The sequence below is a fragment of the Dryobates pubescens genome, chromosome 28, assembly GCF_014839835.1.
Source record: "Dryobates pubescens isolate bDryPub1 chromosome 28, bDryPub1.pri, whole genome shotgun sequence".
NCBI classification, from domain to species: Eukaryota; Metazoa; Chordata; class Aves; order Piciformes; family Picidae; genus Dryobates; species Dryobates pubescens.
This window is the reverse complement of record NC_071639.1, coordinates 10,831,150-10,847,607: the sequence shown is the minus strand read 5'-3', so window position 1 is coordinate 10,847,607 and position 16,458 is coordinate 10,831,150. Positions and strand designations below refer to the sequence as shown.

At 46.9% G+C, this 16,458-nt stretch overlaps 2 protein-coding genes across 2 annotated transcripts in view; both read right to left on the bottom strand.

Moving 5' to 3' along the window:
* Positions 1-559: 559 nt before the first annotated feature.
* ZBTB24 (zinc finger and BTB domain containing 24) lies at positions 560-7,608 on the bottom strand. The gene is made up of 6 exons (XM_009896434.2): positions 6,635-7,608; positions 5,475-5,642; positions 5,236-5,319; positions 4,470-4,553; positions 3,151-3,232; positions 560-2,364 (listed from the first exon to the last, which is right to left on the bottom strand). The coding sequence occupies exons 1-6, from the start codon at positions 7,584-7,586 to the stop codon at positions 1,554-1,556; spliced, it is 2,181 nt and encodes a 726-aa protein (XP_009894736.2). The 5' UTR covers positions 7,587-7,608; the 3' UTR covers positions 560-1,553.
* Positions 7,609-9,008: 1,400 nt separating this feature from the next.
* Positions 9,009-16,458, bottom strand: part of AK9 (adenylate kinase 9) — a 44,403-nt gene continuing 36,953 nt past the window's right edge. The window contains exons 31-37 of the mRNA XM_054174029.1: positions 15,461-15,681; positions 14,029-14,222; positions 13,404-13,573; positions 12,613-12,711; positions 12,424-12,526; positions 11,753-11,867; positions 9,009-9,228 (exon numbers count right to left, since the gene is read on the bottom strand). Of these exons, the coding sequence (XP_054030004.1) occupies positions 9,026-9,228; positions 11,753-11,867; positions 12,424-12,526; positions 12,613-12,711; positions 13,404-13,573; positions 14,029-14,222; positions 15,461-15,681 (1,105 nt within the window). The 3' untranslated portion in view covers positions 9,009-9,025. The remainder of the gene's footprint in view (positions 9,229-11,752; positions 11,868-12,423; positions 12,527-12,612; positions 12,712-13,403; positions 13,574-14,028; positions 14,223-15,460; positions 15,682-16,458) is intronic.

Here is a 16,458-nt window from a genome sequence, read left to right as displayed (position 1 = left end):
CAGCTGTACACCTTATACTTGATATGCCCCATTTATATAGCTCATGATGCCCTGAATGCTTCCAGGCATTGTTTAAGTCCCCACAAGAACAACCACCAGCTTTTACATGTATGAACATTGCATTCTGCTCTCCAAAGGACAGAAAAATAATGCTGGCTCCTAAGCTTGCACTGGATCCTGTCAGGAAGAGAATTCTGCACTTCAATAGACAGTGCCTTCAACATCATAGAATCATAGAATCAATGAGGCTGGAAAAGACCTCAGAGATCATCAAACCCAACCTATCACCCAACAGCTCCTGACTAACTAAAGCATGGCTTCAAGTGCCACGTCCAATCCCCTTTCAAACACCTCCAGGGATGGTGACTCCACCACCTCCCTGGGCAGCACATTCCAGTGGCAAATTACTCTTTCTGGGAAGAACTTTTTTTCTCACCCCAAGCCTAAACTTCCCCTGGCACAGCTTGAGACTGTGTCCTCTTGTTCTGGTGCTGGGTGCCTGGGAGCAGAGACCAACTCCCACCTGGCTACAACCTCCTTTCAGGTAGTTGTAGAGAGCAATAAGGTCTCCCCTGAGCCTCCTCTTCTCCAGGCTAAGCAACCCCAGCTCCCTCAGCCTCTCCTCACAGGGCTGTGCTCCAGACCTCTCCACAGCCTCATTGCCCTTCTCTGGACACGTTCAAGAGTCTCAATGTCCTTCTTAAATTGAGGGGCCCAGAATCAAGAGCTCTTCAAAGTGCTTGGCAGAGCATGTGAGAACTATCCCACATTACCAGATGACAAAATAAGGCACAGAGGTCAACTACCCTACCCATGGTCACACAGAGAGTGAGCAGCAGAGCTAACAGAGAAGAATTTAGGCTTTTCAGATGTCCAGTGTAACCACCACACCTCACTGCCATTATTGGAGTGCAGTGGCTTAAGCATTTCTGAGGAGCAAAACTCACACAGCAGGCAGGAAACAGAAAGGATGATCAGGGCCAGAGAGCAGCTGCAACAATTTCAACCCAAACCAAACCAGTTTGGTGATCAACAAACCCAACTGCACTTGAGGGGCTGATCACATAGCAAATGGCACTCTGCAGAGAGAGCAAGCTCGCTGAACATCAGACACATGATAGCTTTGCAAGAAGTACTGGCTTGTCTCAAGCTTGGCAGCAGTTCAGGTAATGCAGCCTCACAGAAGTTGTACTTTGGGATCAGCAGACACCTCAAACACTTCTCCCACCAGCAAGGTACACTTCTCTGGAGAGTCACTCAGAAATAGAGATACAGGGACAAGTATCTTCTCAGTAGGTATGGATGTGTATGAGGCACAAACCCCAAGGTGAATCACTCGTGAGGTATGGACCAAGTGGTCCAGAGAGACCTCTACCAAGTGGGTAGAGAAAGAGTCATCTGGAAAACTAAAAAAGTCTAAAATAAATAAGGTTAGGAAACTGAAATTCACACATCAAAATCAGCCCAAAATGCATCTCCAGACAGACTCTGCTGCAGAAAAGAAAGGGTGAGAAACGTGTGCTGGCCCAGCTCCCAGGTGACAAATACACACTTCAGAAAGCCTGTCCCTGAGCAGGATGCTCATGAGATGACTCATTTACTGACAGAGGCTGCTGGTGGGACTCAGACACATGCACACTTGGATTCTGTTCTTCACTGGCTTGCTGGGAAGGGAGTGTGTCTTGGCCAGAGTGAGACTGTTGACTCGACTCCCGAGTCAGCTGCACGTGCGGAGCCGGATGCGAAGATTCTGCTAAGTGGATTTCTCCGCCTTGTCCCTGGTGAGTGTGGAGGTGTTCCAGTGCTTCCTTGGAAAGAGTGATGACATGCATCTCTTCAGGCTGGGCGCTCTCTATTTGGTTGGGCATCATATTGATGCTTTGGATCTGCCCTGCCTGCTCCTGCTGAGCCGACAGCAGCAGGTTCTGCAGCTGCGGCGGCGGCTGGGCGAGCAGGGCCAGGTTTGCGGCCTGCTGGCTGCTCACGCCTGGGGCGCCCTCCGCAGTAACAATGCTGATGCCTTGGTTGTGACCGGGCACGAAGTTGATGTTGTGCACCGCATCTGTAACCAGCAGCTGGATTTCCTGCCCTCCGGAGGTGGCCAGCTGGTACTGCTGCAGCTGCAGGATGTTCCTCACCTCCGAGTCTGCGTTGGTGCCTGGGGCGCTGCTGGCTTCCTGGAACTGCTTCTCCTTGCTGTGGATTTTCAGATGGGACTTCAGGTTGTCCAGGCGAGCGAACTGCAGGCTGCACTCGGGGCAGGAGAAAGGCTTTTTGCCCGTGTGTAGGATGCAGTGTCTCCTCTTGGCACTGGAATCAGAGAAGGACTTCCCACAGGTACCACAGGAATAAGGCTTCTCTCCTCTGCAAAAGAATGTGACTTGCTCTCAGGAGAAGTCTCTTGGCACTGCTGCTTTCTGCAGCAGCTCATTACAGACTACAACACTTGAGTTATTATCTTGTTTTGCTAAAGCAGAAGCACTTCAGAACAGTGACATTAAAAACCTTCCCTGAATGGCTTCCTCATGACTTCCATTTGACTTCACAAACTGTACCACACTTCCCTGAGTATGTACTCAAGAGTTACTCCTGCCATAAACCCAGAGATACAAACTCTCTGCCTGCCAGACCACGGCAAGAATGCAACAGCTTCCTCTGCACAACTGTAAGCACTGACTGCTTTAAATCCTAACTTGTGCAAGCTCCAAGGGACAAGAAATTGTACTGGAAACAAAAGGTCCACAACAGCCCTTCAATGACTTTGTAATACATCACACTGCCACAGGTGGAAGGTAACTACCACTAGTAAAGAGACGTGAGAGACTACATGGGCAGCAGGAGAGTGCTCCATTGGCACACCACGGCCACTCTTCTGCTGTCAAACAAAACCCTGCAGTGAACTTTTCACATGCAATGATATGGTGGTAAGCACATTGTAGTCACACAGACACAGCACACCTGAGAGAATCTTACAGTGTCTGGGCACACTAGCATTTAAAACACAACATTCCTTAAATAAATGAAGTGAAAAGGTTAATCTTTAACCACCCATCCAAACTCCAAACAAGCCCTGACCATGCTGTGTTTGAACAAGCTCTGCCTACAGCTGTCAGAGAAGAAGCTGCACTTTGGAAAGCAGACATACTCTACCTGTGAATTCTGATGTGAGTCTGAAGAGAGCTTTTGGCTGTAAAGGATTTGCCACAAATTTCACAAGTGAAGGGCTTCTCACCTACCAAAAAGAAATCTGCCATCACTTTTTATATAGCACTTCCCATCCAGGTATTGACAAGCATTTTGTATTTCACCACACACAGTATCAAATGTGTACTGTCAGATCCTCATGCTCCTGCCGTGGGTCAGGACAGATACCTGCAACTGAATCAACTCTAGTACAATGAGAGTATTTTGAACATCCATCTCTGGCATTCCCCTCTTTGACAGTGAAGAATGAGGTGATCCAAACCCTCTCAGATTACACAAACCCATACCTATGACACAGATGCATCCAGATGGGTTTTGAAAGTCTCCAGAGAAGGAGACTCCACAACCTCTCTGGGCAGCCTGCTCCAGGGCTCTGTCACCCTCACCACAGTGTCTCCTTGTGTTGAGGTAGAACCTCCTGTGCTCTAGCTTGTACCTGTTGTTCCCTGTCCCTGTGCACCACCAAAAAGAGCCTGGCACCTTCATCTGGACACCCCTCAGATATATACAGATGTTGGTAAGATACCCTCTCAGCCTTCTCTTCTCAAAACTTGGATTATGTCCCAGCAGACTCCACTGTCATTTTCTGCAGCAGGCTTTATGAGAATGAGGAAAACCCAGCCTCCTCCTCTAATATGCACTGGTTCTGTGCTGCTGCAGCTTGAGCCTTTTTGTGCTCCTGCATTCTTACGTCAGAAGGCTCCAGGGAGACCTAATACCTGAAGGGGACCTACATGAAGGATGGAGAGAGACTGTTTACAAAGGCCTGTAGTGATAGGACAAGGGGCAGTGGCTTCAAACAAGAGAAGAGCAGATTTAGATTGGATGTTAGGAACAAGTTCTGCACCATGAGGGTAGTCAAACACTGCAATAGGCTGCCCAGGGAGGTGGTTGAGTCCCCATTCCTGGTGATATTCAAGGTGAGGCTCAGCAGGGCTCTGAACAACCTGATCTAGTGGAGGATGCCCCTGCTGAGTACAAGGGGGGTTGGACTGGATGAGCTTTGGAGGTCCCCTCCAACCCAGACCGTTCTGTGATCAGCAATACAGACATCCTGCTGTAGATGAGAGGTGTCCCTGCCCAAGGCAAGGAGGTTGGATTAGATGATCTCTAAGGTCTCGTCCAGCCAAGGCCATTCTGTGGCTCTACGAAGCAGAGCGCAAGTTCATCCCCCAGAGACAAATGTCAGGTGTCCAACACATTGTTTTGCCTGTGTTACTCCAAGAGGGAAAAAACCCACCAGAACCCACGGCAGATGGCATTACCTGTGTGTGTCCTCAGGTGTTTCTTTAGCTGAGCTGCGTCCATGAACCTGCGCCGACACTGGTTGCACTCCGGCAGCGAGCGGCCTTGTCGCAACAACAAAAAAAGTGTCAGTGCCTAAGTGATGCTCTCTAGCTCTTCAGTGACCTTTGTTAAAGCACTCCCCTGCAAAATAACCACTGGGATGGAACAGAGAGATAAAACAAAAGCAGATGCACTGCCTCCCTCCTGTCTTACACTCCTATTTCTCTGTTTATCGTGGGAAAAGAGGGGACTGACCCTGCTCCACCCCCACAAATGCCTTTGCTTGAAGCTTTCTGAGTTCTGGCTCTCCTCACCACTTTCTGCCTGTGTAGCTTAATCTCCATCCTGCTCCAGAAATGAGGAGGGCATTTCTTAAAGCTTGTCTGCCATTACTAGTCCAAAGCAGCAGGAAACCACAAGGCAACCTCCACGACAGGCACTGCTCACACAGTTCCCAGCTTCTGTGCAACACAGGCAGCAGGGCTGCAAGAGCTGGGCTGCCTGCCAAGCACAGTGTAAGCAATTTTTAATCATCATAAGAGTCCTTCTCCATTAACTATGACTTTCTAAATATTCCATTTATCATTTGTCTCTCTCTCATCCTGTGCATTGTTCCGTCAACAACGCCTCAGAGGAGCAGAGACTAAATACAACACCCAAGAAGAAGTCTCAGCCTCAGTCAGTCTTCAGGAGGACAAATCAGCACTGGCTGTCAGCCAGCTCCTTACCCCAAACTTGTTATACCTGTGTGCACTCGATAGTGGCTCTTGAGCTGTCTCTTTTGGCTGAAGTATTTCCCACACTGATCACAGGTAAAAGCCTTCTGCCCTGCAAAGCAAACCGCTTGTTACCACGTCAGCTGCACCCAAAGCAAGCACCATTGAATGAATGAATAACTGGCACACACGAGGGAGCAGGAATGCTTTACAGAAAGGCAAATTTTGTGGGGAGGAAAGAGGTGACATTTGCCTGGGAATATTCACCTGTGTGTAGGCTCATGTGCTCCAGGAGGGAGTGCTTGGTTGTCAGAGCCTTGCTGCAGACGGTGCAGGTGTAGGGCCGCTCGCCGGTGTGCATCCGCTCGTGCACCTGAAGGGAATGTTTCTGGGAAAAGCCTTTGCCACACTCACTGCACTTAAAAGGACGCTCCCCTGGAAGCAGAAGGTGGCAAACTGAGTACAGATGCACTGTTTGTCACTAGGTGTTCTCACAGTGAATCACAGAATAGCCTAGGCTGGAAGGAACCTCAAGAGATCATCTACTCCAACTTCCCTGCCATGAGCAGGGACACCTCTTAGCTAGAGGCCTCATCCAACCCGGCCTTGAGCACCCCCAAGGGAGGAGGCATCCACAGCCTCCCTGGGTAACCTATTCCAGAGTCTCACCACCCTCCTACTGAAGAAATTCTTCCTAAGATCCAGTCTAAACCTACTCTCCCTCAGCTTCAAACCATTCCCCCTTGTCCTGCTTAGGAAAAGTCCCGCAGCAGCCTTGCTGTAAGATCACTTCAGGTACTGGATGGCAGCTCTAAGGTCCCCCCCAGAGTCTTCTCTTCTCTATGCTCAACAATCCCAGCTCTCTCAGCCTATCCTCATAGCAGAGGCGTCCCAGCCCTTGAGATGCATTGCAATGCAGTAGGTACTAAATATTACTTCTAAAGAGCATTAAGAGTCAAGCTTCACACAGCAATAAAATAAATCTTTGAGTACTGCCACATAACTTGACATTCAAACCAAAAAATTATTAACTACATTGTAATCAAGGTAAGACATAAAAGCTAGGAGTCCTACTGACAATAAAGCAGCGAACACAGCAGAGACCACAGTCTGGATCAGGATGCTGTTTGGGGCAGTTCTTGCTGTAGATGACAGCACACATTTCATAGACTCATAGAATGGTTTGGGTTGGAAGGGACTTCAAAGATTATCCAGTTCCAATCCCCCTGGCAGGGACACCTTCCTCTACACCAGGCTGCTCAAGGCCTTGTCCAGCCTGCCCTTGGACACCTCCAGGGAGGGGGCACACCCGCGAGCTCCCCGGGCAGCCTGTTGCAGCGTCTCACCACCCTCAGTTAACAACTAGCTCATGTTTAGCAACAAGTCCCTGAACCCTAACCCAAAAGCAGCAGCCTCTTAATGCTCACCTGTGTGACTCCTCTGGTGAATAGCCAAGAAGTGATTATATTTAAACACCTTGCCACAGTCTTTACAGCGAGCTTCAGCCCCTGCACGTTTTCTTTTCCCCTCGCTTCTCTTCGCCAGCCCTTTCTCCTCCTCCTCACCCAGAAGTTTGTAATCTTTCAGCTTGATTGATCTCCTTATTCTGCGTTTGCTGTACCGGCTCTGAGTGCTCTGTATTCCCTCAGACTTGGGATCATAATTCTCATCTTTCTCAGCTGACAGCTCGACAGCAGCTTCTGAGCCACCAGCAGGCTCATCTTCTTCTGTGTCTTTCCTCGCCGGGGCCTGCTCGCTGCCAGCCGTTTCTTCCGCTGCCGCATCTTTTCTCATGAAGTTCTGCTTGTTTTGCACAGAGTTGTTCTCTCTCAGCTGCACATCCTCAGCAGAATTTGCTGCTGATTTTTCTTCTTGGACGCTCCTGATCTTCCTGGGTCGCCCTCGTTTTCTCTTTGGCAGCTCCTCGTGTTTCTTGTCGCTGGCGGTCGCGGCCGGAGCCGGTACCGCGGTACTCGGGCTGCGGCCAGCCTGATAGTCAGTGCAGGCCCACACCAGGTCAGTCACCTTCAGCAGCTGTGCAGTGGCCAGGATTTGATCTGTGCTTTTTTCACTGGCACAGAGGCAACCAGTGTAGATAAACTCCAGCAGTGCCCCAAAGGTGTCTGCAACCATCCCCTCCAGCATGTAAATCGACTGCCCTATTTCACCATCATCTAGGAACATCATGGAGAAGTACTCGCTGCTGGCAGCAAGCAAAGCTTTGTGGGCTCTGAACTGCACGTTCTCCACTATTAGAGTAATGTCACACAGGAAATCCTTCTTCCTTTGCTCTTCAAAATTAGCTAGAATGGTGTCTTTGTGAGCTTTGGAGTGGATCACAACCAGTTTCTCAGAAGCATCAGGAGGTGTTTCTGCCATTTTGGTCGTGGAGAGGAAAGGAGCTGCCTACAAGAGCAGAAGAGCTTTAATGAAGAAGCATTTTAGAAGGCTGCATTATAAGACAATCAGTATCATTTGCTTTATAAGTCAACAGATTTCAACACTTTTGGAAGCAAGGCTGAGGCCCCTGAGATTTCTAAAAACAAAAACCTGACACAAACGCTGACACACATTTTCTTCAGAGTGTTTTTCAATCCTAGGAGCAGCAGGTGGTTTTGATCACGTAAAGGACTTCGGTATTCAACCACTAGCGGACACCATGAGCATTTTGACTTCAAAATCCGAGGCAGCACGCTTACCTAACCGCCCCTATTAACTCTAAGGCTCTGTGTAAGAGGACGGCACGCAGGCTGCCAGCAGCGTGGTCAGACACGTTCCAGTCCATCTGCTGGTGAACTCTGGAAGGGCTCAGGAGTTTTTGAGGGGCTGTCCCCGAGTAACAGAGCACCGACACGGGCAGTGACAGCAAGGCCGGCGGGCAAGGGGTGGCCGGCGGCGCACGCCGCGCTACATGGGGCAGAAGCCGAGAAACCCACAGGGGGAAGCGGAGACGGAGGACCTGCCGCCGCCTCACCCGTCCCAGCGCCCCATTTAAGCCCCAAGATCCGCAGCTCGCTCCCGCAGGTTCTGGCCGTGCCCCGGGAAGGCCGCTCACTCCTTCAGCGGGGAGAAGCGGTGCCGGGGGACACAGCGGAGCACGGGGCTCAACTCCGCGGCACCGGGACGGAGCGGGAGCTGCTCCGTGTTCCTCCATCCCGGCTGGGGCTCTTCGCGGGACGCTGGCGGCGGCTGGGCGTTGGGGCGGGGGGCACACACGACACACAGACACAGGACACCCGGCGGCGCCGGCACTCACCGCTTCGCCACCGGCGCCTGGCGCAAACGCCGCCGCACTTCCGGCGCGGGCGGGCGCGTGTTGCGTCCTGACGTCACGACGCACCCGGGCTGTGCCGCTGCTGCGGTGCTTCACGTGGCGTTGTGGAACCGGAAAGGGTGCGAAAGGTCTCCGGGATCAGCGAGTCGAGCCGCCAACCCAGCAGCAGCACGGCCACTAAACCGTGCCCCTAAGGGCCGTGTTCACACGTGACTCCCCCCCCGCCCCGGGCAGCCTGTTCCCATGCCTGCAGCAAAGAAACTGTGCCCAGTAGCCAACCTCAACCACCCCTGCTGCAACTCAAGGCCCTTTCTTCCCAGCCTATGGTTAGTTCCTTGGGAGAAGAGACCGACCCCCCCCACCCCAACAATCAATGTTAAACAAGGTGTGATTTCAGATGAGACTTTAATGTTCAGATTCCATGGCTAAGGGGGCCTGATGTTCCCCAGCCATGCTCCAGCTGTCCAGGCAGCTGGTGGCAATAGTGCCTGCATTAACTGGGGAGAACAGAGGGAGGAGTGGGGGGATGAAGTCATAGCCACCACTACACCAAGCTGGGGCCAGCCTCTTTCAGGGCAAAGAAAGTCTGGAGCCTGCTGTCAAAGCCCAGGGGCCTGCACGATGGCTCGAGGTAGGGGCCAGTCATGGCTTCCTTCAGGTAGGGGATGAGCTGGCAGTGCTCTGTGAACTGTGCCAGCCGCCGCTGGTAGATCTGCCGCACAGGCTCCGAGCTCCTGGGGTTGTGTGCTGCAAGAGGGGAAGCCATGGTTTAGTGTCCCTGCCTAACCTGCTGGAATCATATTACAGACATTTTGAAAGCAGTGAGTCTACACTGGCTGTCTTTCACCTGTACCAGGGATAACTTGCCATGGGCTATGCCTGCTGATGCCAAGCCAACACATTCAGTTTGGTGTTTGAGAAGTCCCTAATGCTGACTGCACTCTGAAAGATCCAGGCTTCTGTAAACAAAACCAACACATGCTCAGCTGCCATCAATATCCCATTCCTCAGGGGAGGAGGGACGTGTAGCACTCCAGGCAATGACAGACTTGGATAAGGTGGCACAGACCCTGAAATGGCACCATGCAGGGATAGGCCAGGCAGGGTGTAGCCAGTGTGAGGTCCCTGGGTGCCCTTGGCATGGTTGGTCTAGGGCCCAAATGCTTTGCCCATTAAAAAATCAAGAGCTGACAGTTCAGAGAAGTAAGGAAATGTCAAAGCCAAGAACTTGACAATGAAGTTGGTATTGTTTCTTTTCTCTCTTCTCTGCCCTAAGCCATAGCTTGGTGTGCACTAGTATTGGGTGCCAATCCTCAGGGTATTCCTTGTTATTTTAATTGTTACCCTGAGGCAAAGGGGAAGGAGTGAATTAAGACAGCAAATCATACCCCTTTTTTACCCTGTGCATGGTACTTTATAGCTTATTATAAAAACTGGACAGCATGAAGAACTATGAGACACTTCAGTCCACTGGCTTTAAATTGTAGACAACTGCACTTAACAGCTCCTGAGTGATTTTTCAAGCTGTATGTAGAGCTCTTACAGCAGTCAGGTTTGAAGGGCATTAAATCACCCTAGTGATGCATGGCTTCCTACCTTTTTTTTCCCCCAGGAGTAAATCTCTCTGCATTTATGATTGATTGCCTGTACCTGTTCTTCTCAGATACTGATAGCAACCTAGTATTGTTGCAGGGAAAGCTGCAAGAGCAACTAAACCACTGTTGTCCCCTATTTGAATGTGACATTAGAGACTGGCATTAGTCGAGGATGTGAAAAATCTTACTTCAGATAGAAATAGGATGTAGAAAGTTTCCAAGGGACCATAACATGAAGCACTTTGACCAGGTTTTTGATACCAACAATAAACAATGCTGTGTTTGCAGCGTACTGGCATGCTGTATCTTAAAGCTGGAAGCAGTTCTAACCAGTATTAGAAGAAGGTAACTTGTTTTCCCAGATTCCAGTGGTCATACTGTTTGCTACTGCATGAAGAGAAGAGATTTGTGCACTTTCATAACCTTTCCAGTGCTAATAATGATTTAATGATGCAATATATGAGCAAAGCATTTCTGGTGTGGACATGGTTATGTTAGCAAAGCTATGCTAACAACAGACTGAGAACAGCCTTTCTGGCTGAAATGAAGTCCAGGATAAAAGCAGTTTTGCTGGGTTAAGAGCTGTACATCTCCACAGGGGCTTCCTATGCTAGCAAGAAAAGCAGTGATAGCCCAAAAGAATCTGGAAACTGCATGAGGAAACACAGGATGTGAAGAATAAAGATTGCCATTATCAAAAAGAATAACTAACAATTAAAATCAGAAAAGGCAAGGTAAAGTTCAGCCACTGAACAAGTTGGCTTGGAAGAGGCCAAACTAGTGAGCTGAAGTGGCAGCCTTGCTCCAGAGATCTCCAGCAGTACTGGAAAACCAGACCAAAGGTACAGCAGAGCTGCAAAGTAGGATGTAGAAACCCTGCAACTCAGCACTATTTAGGCTGATGGCAAACTCTGAAACTGCAACTGCTGTCTTGGAGGAAAAAAAACAAACTAAACCAAACCCAACAACTACCAACCAACCAGTCTGAAAAAATAACAAATATGAGCACAAGAGACAAAGCCTGAGCAACCTTCCTCAGGGAAGGAGCAGTCCTAACCTCTGGTAGCTCCAGGAGCTGTTTTACTTCATCTTTATTTTGTGGGCTGAGTACAAACTCCCTAATTTTGACTTGGAGCTGTGTGTTACAGAGGAGTAAGGTGGTCAGTTGGACTGTTGATTAAAGAAAATGCATTAAAAAATTAATCAACATATTGATACTCTGAAGCACATGAAGAATCAGGTCTTCCCAGGTCATTTCACAAATAAGCAGACTGATAACTAACATTTCATTGCCCTGTGCTAAAAACTCTAATCAAAACCCCTGAAAAGTCTAAGCAAATCTGCATCTATTCTTTCCTACAGTGTAAAGTGGTCTAGGAGTACTGAGCCCAAGCCAACAAAAAGCAAGCTTTTGGGGAAAATGACAGGTCTTCTAAGTGTCACTGAAGTCTCATGATTTGTGAGAGGCCACTTACTTATCCTATTAATCTTACTCTCCTCCCTGTTCCTTACATATTGCCCAGAAACTTGGCAGCATGTGCTTAAATCAGCATGTGATGGTATTTTCCCAAGTTGGGCATAAGAAAGCCACACAAGTAGGTTATCAGTGTTGTATCAGATGAATTCCTGCATTTATATAGTTCACTATTCTTCTAGCATATGAATGAATACACTACCTTTTAAATGGCAGGCAACAAACAGCAGAGCAGTGGCTTTTACACTTAGGAATGGAAACTTTGGCTTTAAGCAGCCTACTTCACTCAAAGCTTTTATTAGAGAAGTTGCTACTCCCTAAAGAAAGGAAACAGTTTTAGAAGATCATCACAGAACTCTTCTACAGCTGTATGTATTCCAAACTTCATCCTGTTGTCTTGCACATCTAACAATACAGCATGATACCCAAGCTGGGGATTTGCAGGAGATAACTAGTATAAAATAGGTGGAGAAGGGACCATGAATCATTTTTTTAGGTCATAGTCATGTCTCAAAATATAGCCATCTATCCTTACATGACTCCAGATAGGCTTGTGTCTATCCTGGTGTTAAAAAGCAAAGCAAAATGTAGTCTTACAGGATATGATCAACAAAAGAGCCAGAGAATCCATCATATAATACTGCAGTTTACTATTCCCCTCTGATGGCCTCCATCTGTGTTTCCCCCATCAAAGCCATACACACCCATTATGCTAAAGCTCTCCTCTCAACCATAAGTAAACAACTTTCAATTTAATATAATCCCCTTAATAAACAGAAGGCTTCCAGGGCATTAAAAAAAAAAGAAATAAGCTGGGTGAGATAAACAATACACTGCAAAATCAGGTTTTAAAATGGAAAAGCAAACACTGGCCTGCTCAAGGTATCCAAGCAGAGGAAGTGCAGTGAGCAGTATTGGCTCCTTTCTTGGAGGCAGTTTATGTGGGAGCTTCAGATTGCAGTACTTCTCTGGTAACCTTTCCAGATAAAAAGGAAGCACTTTAGAGATGTATAAACCTTGACATGAGTAAAGATGAAAAGGCAGTTAAGTTAGTATGTTCACCTCAGGAATTTCAGCAGTTTTTCCTCACTTTCAAAAACATATACCTTCCCTTGATACTTTGCTGCATACTCACTCTTGCCAGGCACCAAAGCTTCATACCTGAAGAAAGAGAGTGAGAAAGACCATTAATTCACAAGAAATGTAAAACCTCATTCATGAGCTACTGGCAGCCTTCTGGTTATTTAGCAAGTGTAAGAACTACAAAAAAGCTGCAATTAGATCATCTGTGTTTCTGTCACTTGACTGACAGATAAAAGGCTCAAAATCCAAGAGTCTCTGCCTAAAAACATCTGCTTCTTAAGGGGCTTTTACTAAAGGGCTTCTTTAGAGCTCCTCTAGCTAAAATGTCAATTGTGGCTGTTCAGGAGATTGAGAAGGGGCAGGATAGAATTGACTGTGGTTCCACCTTGATGAGAAATTCCAGCACACAATGGGACTCCAGGGGTCTCTTCTAGAGATCACAACAGCTGGGTTTGCATCTGCTAAGGTTTTGTGAGATTTATTTGAACTTTTGAAGGCTTATGATAAAGAAAACCCAACCTATCTCTGAGCTGTCTTCATCACAAAAGACAGTCAAGCTAGCACCTTGTGGAACCTGTAGCCATGTGAGTTTCAAATGGTGATGTTACATTGATTTCCAAAGGTGCAGCCACAATGGAGAGAACTGTAATTGCTTTTAACAGCATTCAGGATTTGGACAGGAAAAAGTACTTTGGAAATATTTCCTCATCAATATGTTAATCTAAGACAGCCAGGCTGTAATTCAGAGTATGAGAACTGCAGTGGTGTACCTCAGTTTTCCATCTAGGTAGGTGACTGGACAGTACCCCTGCATTTCAGCACTGATTGGGAATAAGGCCTTCGCTTCTGCTGCAGTCAGTTTCTGTGGTAGCATATCTGGGAGTGGGAGAGGGTGAGGTGCCAGTGGTGGCACATAAACCTCTGGTTGACTCAAGAATTTCTGTAGAACAAGAAATGAAATGGTTTTATAGTGTAAGAAGCCCTGCAAGTCAAAAGTCCAGAGGACTGGCTCACACAGTTTAGATAATTGTTTCTTCTACAATGCCTCTCTTAGTGTGCTAGAGTAAGTAATTTCTTTTACAACCCACTCTCAGCTAAGTCATCACTGTCCACCCACCATCCATCACCATCTATTGCTATCATTAGCCACTCTTTACCCCCAGTCTCCCCAAAACAGATGGAGAAAGGAGGAAACAGTTGTTTTAAAGTGAATGTTTGATCTATGCCAATTTGCATGGACTCTCTGCTGCATTTTGTCTGCCTAGACATCTGACAGCAGACGTGCGCAGAGCAGAAGCTTGAAGACTAACGACGGCAAAGTCTTGTTTCTGTGTGGCATCAAAGAATCTGAGCACCCATCTCCCCTCTTCCTGCGATCCCCTGCCTGACACTTACATCCAGTTCTTCCTGAGAAGCCATTTTGTAATAGTGCCCTCGAAATTCTGCAGCAAACTGCAGTGAGAGTGCAGAGCAATCAACCAGTTCCCCCTTTTCTGCCAGGCTGACAGGACAGTACTGCCCAAACTCCCCCAGCCGGAGCTGCAGCTCGTCAGGAGTGATACATAAATCAGCAATGCCAGCTGCTTTGCCTGTTAATGAAAGCAATTCATGTTTCATTAATGAAAGACAGGGGACCATAAAACATTTCTAATACAGCTCAGAAGATGATATAATTCACTGTGAAAAAATGATAGGAAATAATGAGAATCCAAATGCCAGTTTTTATAGGCTGGTATTAAACTGAACCTATTAAATTGCAACCTCTTTTACCAATTGCAATCAAATGTTTCTAGCACTTAAGAAACAGAATGGTTATTAATGATGTGGGATGCTCTGCATGCTTAATGTATTAGTGTGTTTACCCTGGGAGAGTTTTATCTGTGATTTATTGTTTCACTCCATTGTGCTGCTGAGGGACATTTTGGCTATTATTTTAGTTCTTTACATTGGTGGAAAAGAGCACAAGGTGTGATGAAAGCCTCCCCCTTGTTCAGCCATGTCTTGCAAATGCTGAGGTTTGTCTGGATGAAATCTGTTGAAAGTCTGGATTGCAATGTCACATGAAGCCCAGGCATGTTAAAAGGTGTGCTTTCCAAGCTGATGTAAAACAAAGGTTAACTGCATTGAAGCTATTTTTAGCTTATGGATGCAATTTTTAAGAAGGGTGCAGCCACAGACCTGTAGAAGTTAAAACCAAAGTGTGGATAGAAGATGAGGAAGTCTGTCTGACTGGCAGAGGAACTCTGGCTAAACTTTACAGGCATGTTTAAAATGCCTGTTTACTCCTGACCAGTGCTGACACACAAAAATTCAAGTGGGAACTGTGCCAGTTTAGACTCAAGTGGTTTTCCTTCCACAGCACACCAATTAACTCAGATGGCATATTTAACCTTAATTCTGAACTGATAATTAACATTTCCCCTCTCTTTCCCTCTTCCTCCACTGATACTGAAGTGAAGCTGCAAGTCACAGTCCCTCTTATGTATTTGGGACACCCTTTGTGATTTAGCAGCCAGTGTTGGGGATTCTGCCATGGACCATGAGACCTGTGGCAGTTTCAGGCTATGTCTTTAAAAGTTAGCTGCACCACGAAACCTCTGACCTCCTTCAGCTGTGCTCTGTTACCCTGTTCTTTGGAGGATGGTCTCAGACTGCCCTGTAGTTGGTTTTGCTCTTGCTCTCTTCAAGATGACATCAGAGAATTTGAGGATATGTACGTGCCCAAGAATTAGCTTCACCCAAAGCAAGTTGAAGTTGAACTGCACTCACTCCATGCAGCTTCTTAAAGTAACAGGTATTATTCCAAGAACCTTTGCTTTTCTTTTACCTTCTTTTATTCTTTCCAGGTATCTCTGAATTTCTTTAACAACCATTTCAACTTCTTGCAGTACTTTGTTCCAGATCCACCATTTGCTCTGTGAGGCATCAATCACACACCAGTTCTGATGCTCCTTCTCATAGTAAGTCCTAATTGCATCAATGTGCTGCTTGTAGCAGGAATTTTTAACAGCCAGAATCTCTAAGCTGTCATGTTTAGGGTAAGGTGGTCTGTAGACAATGAAAAATAACACTGAGGATTAGCTCATTTCACTGAATTTCATGTGGAAATGCTAGAGTTCATTTTAAGCCCTTGTCACCAAATTTTGCTTCTTTGCCATTGCAGAACATAATAAAGAAACACAACTTCCTTACTGTGAGTGTTCCCAGTTACACATGAAAAGCAGCACACTGCTGATCAGTTAGGTTCAGAAACAAAGAACAAAACTCTTGCTATTTCTGCCCCAAATACAACTCAGTTACCCTGTAAAGGATTTGGAATGTATCAGCACATCTTAACTGACACAAACAAACAATGCACCATTAAGTTGTACCCTAGACAAAAGGCTGTGAGACTTCTGAAGTCAAATGTTCACTGAAAACCAGGCTTCAGTTGTAATTATGCTGTTGTCTGGAATCCAGAAGTAGGGTGATGACATTTTCCAAGATAGATCACTGGATGTATTTTGAATACTGTCATATTTACATGTGCATAAATGAAAAGAATCCATCTGATGCAAGGCCAGAAGAGATGTTTTGACTAGAACACAGAATCATTTCTAGTTCTGCTTCCTAATGTAAAGGATGAAAAGAAAACAAAAAAACAACCAACAAAACCAAGCCCCTGTTCTAATAGGATTAATTTCTCTGCAAGTTGTGTCATTCATAATTAGCTGATCTTGTAGATTTGATTTGCATTTAACCATATGAAATGTCATTAGCTTGGCATTTAGCATGAAAAGTTTAAAGTAAATATTTTCAGCAATGCAGCATTAATTTAATATTTCT

Coding starts and splice junctions, on each gene's coding strand:
- ZBTB24 (XM_009896434.2), bottom strand. CDS start 7,586: ATGGCAGAAACACCTCCTGATGCTTCTGAGAAACTGGTTGTGATCCAC. Junction 5,643..6,634: donor TCACCAGAGGAGTCACACAG/GTGAGCATTAAG, acceptor TTCTGCTTCCAG/GGGAGCGTCCTTTTAAGTGC. Junction 3,233..4,469: donor ACACCTGAGGACACACACAG/GTAATGCCATCT, acceptor TCTTTTTGGTAG/GTGAGAAGCCCTTCACTTGT.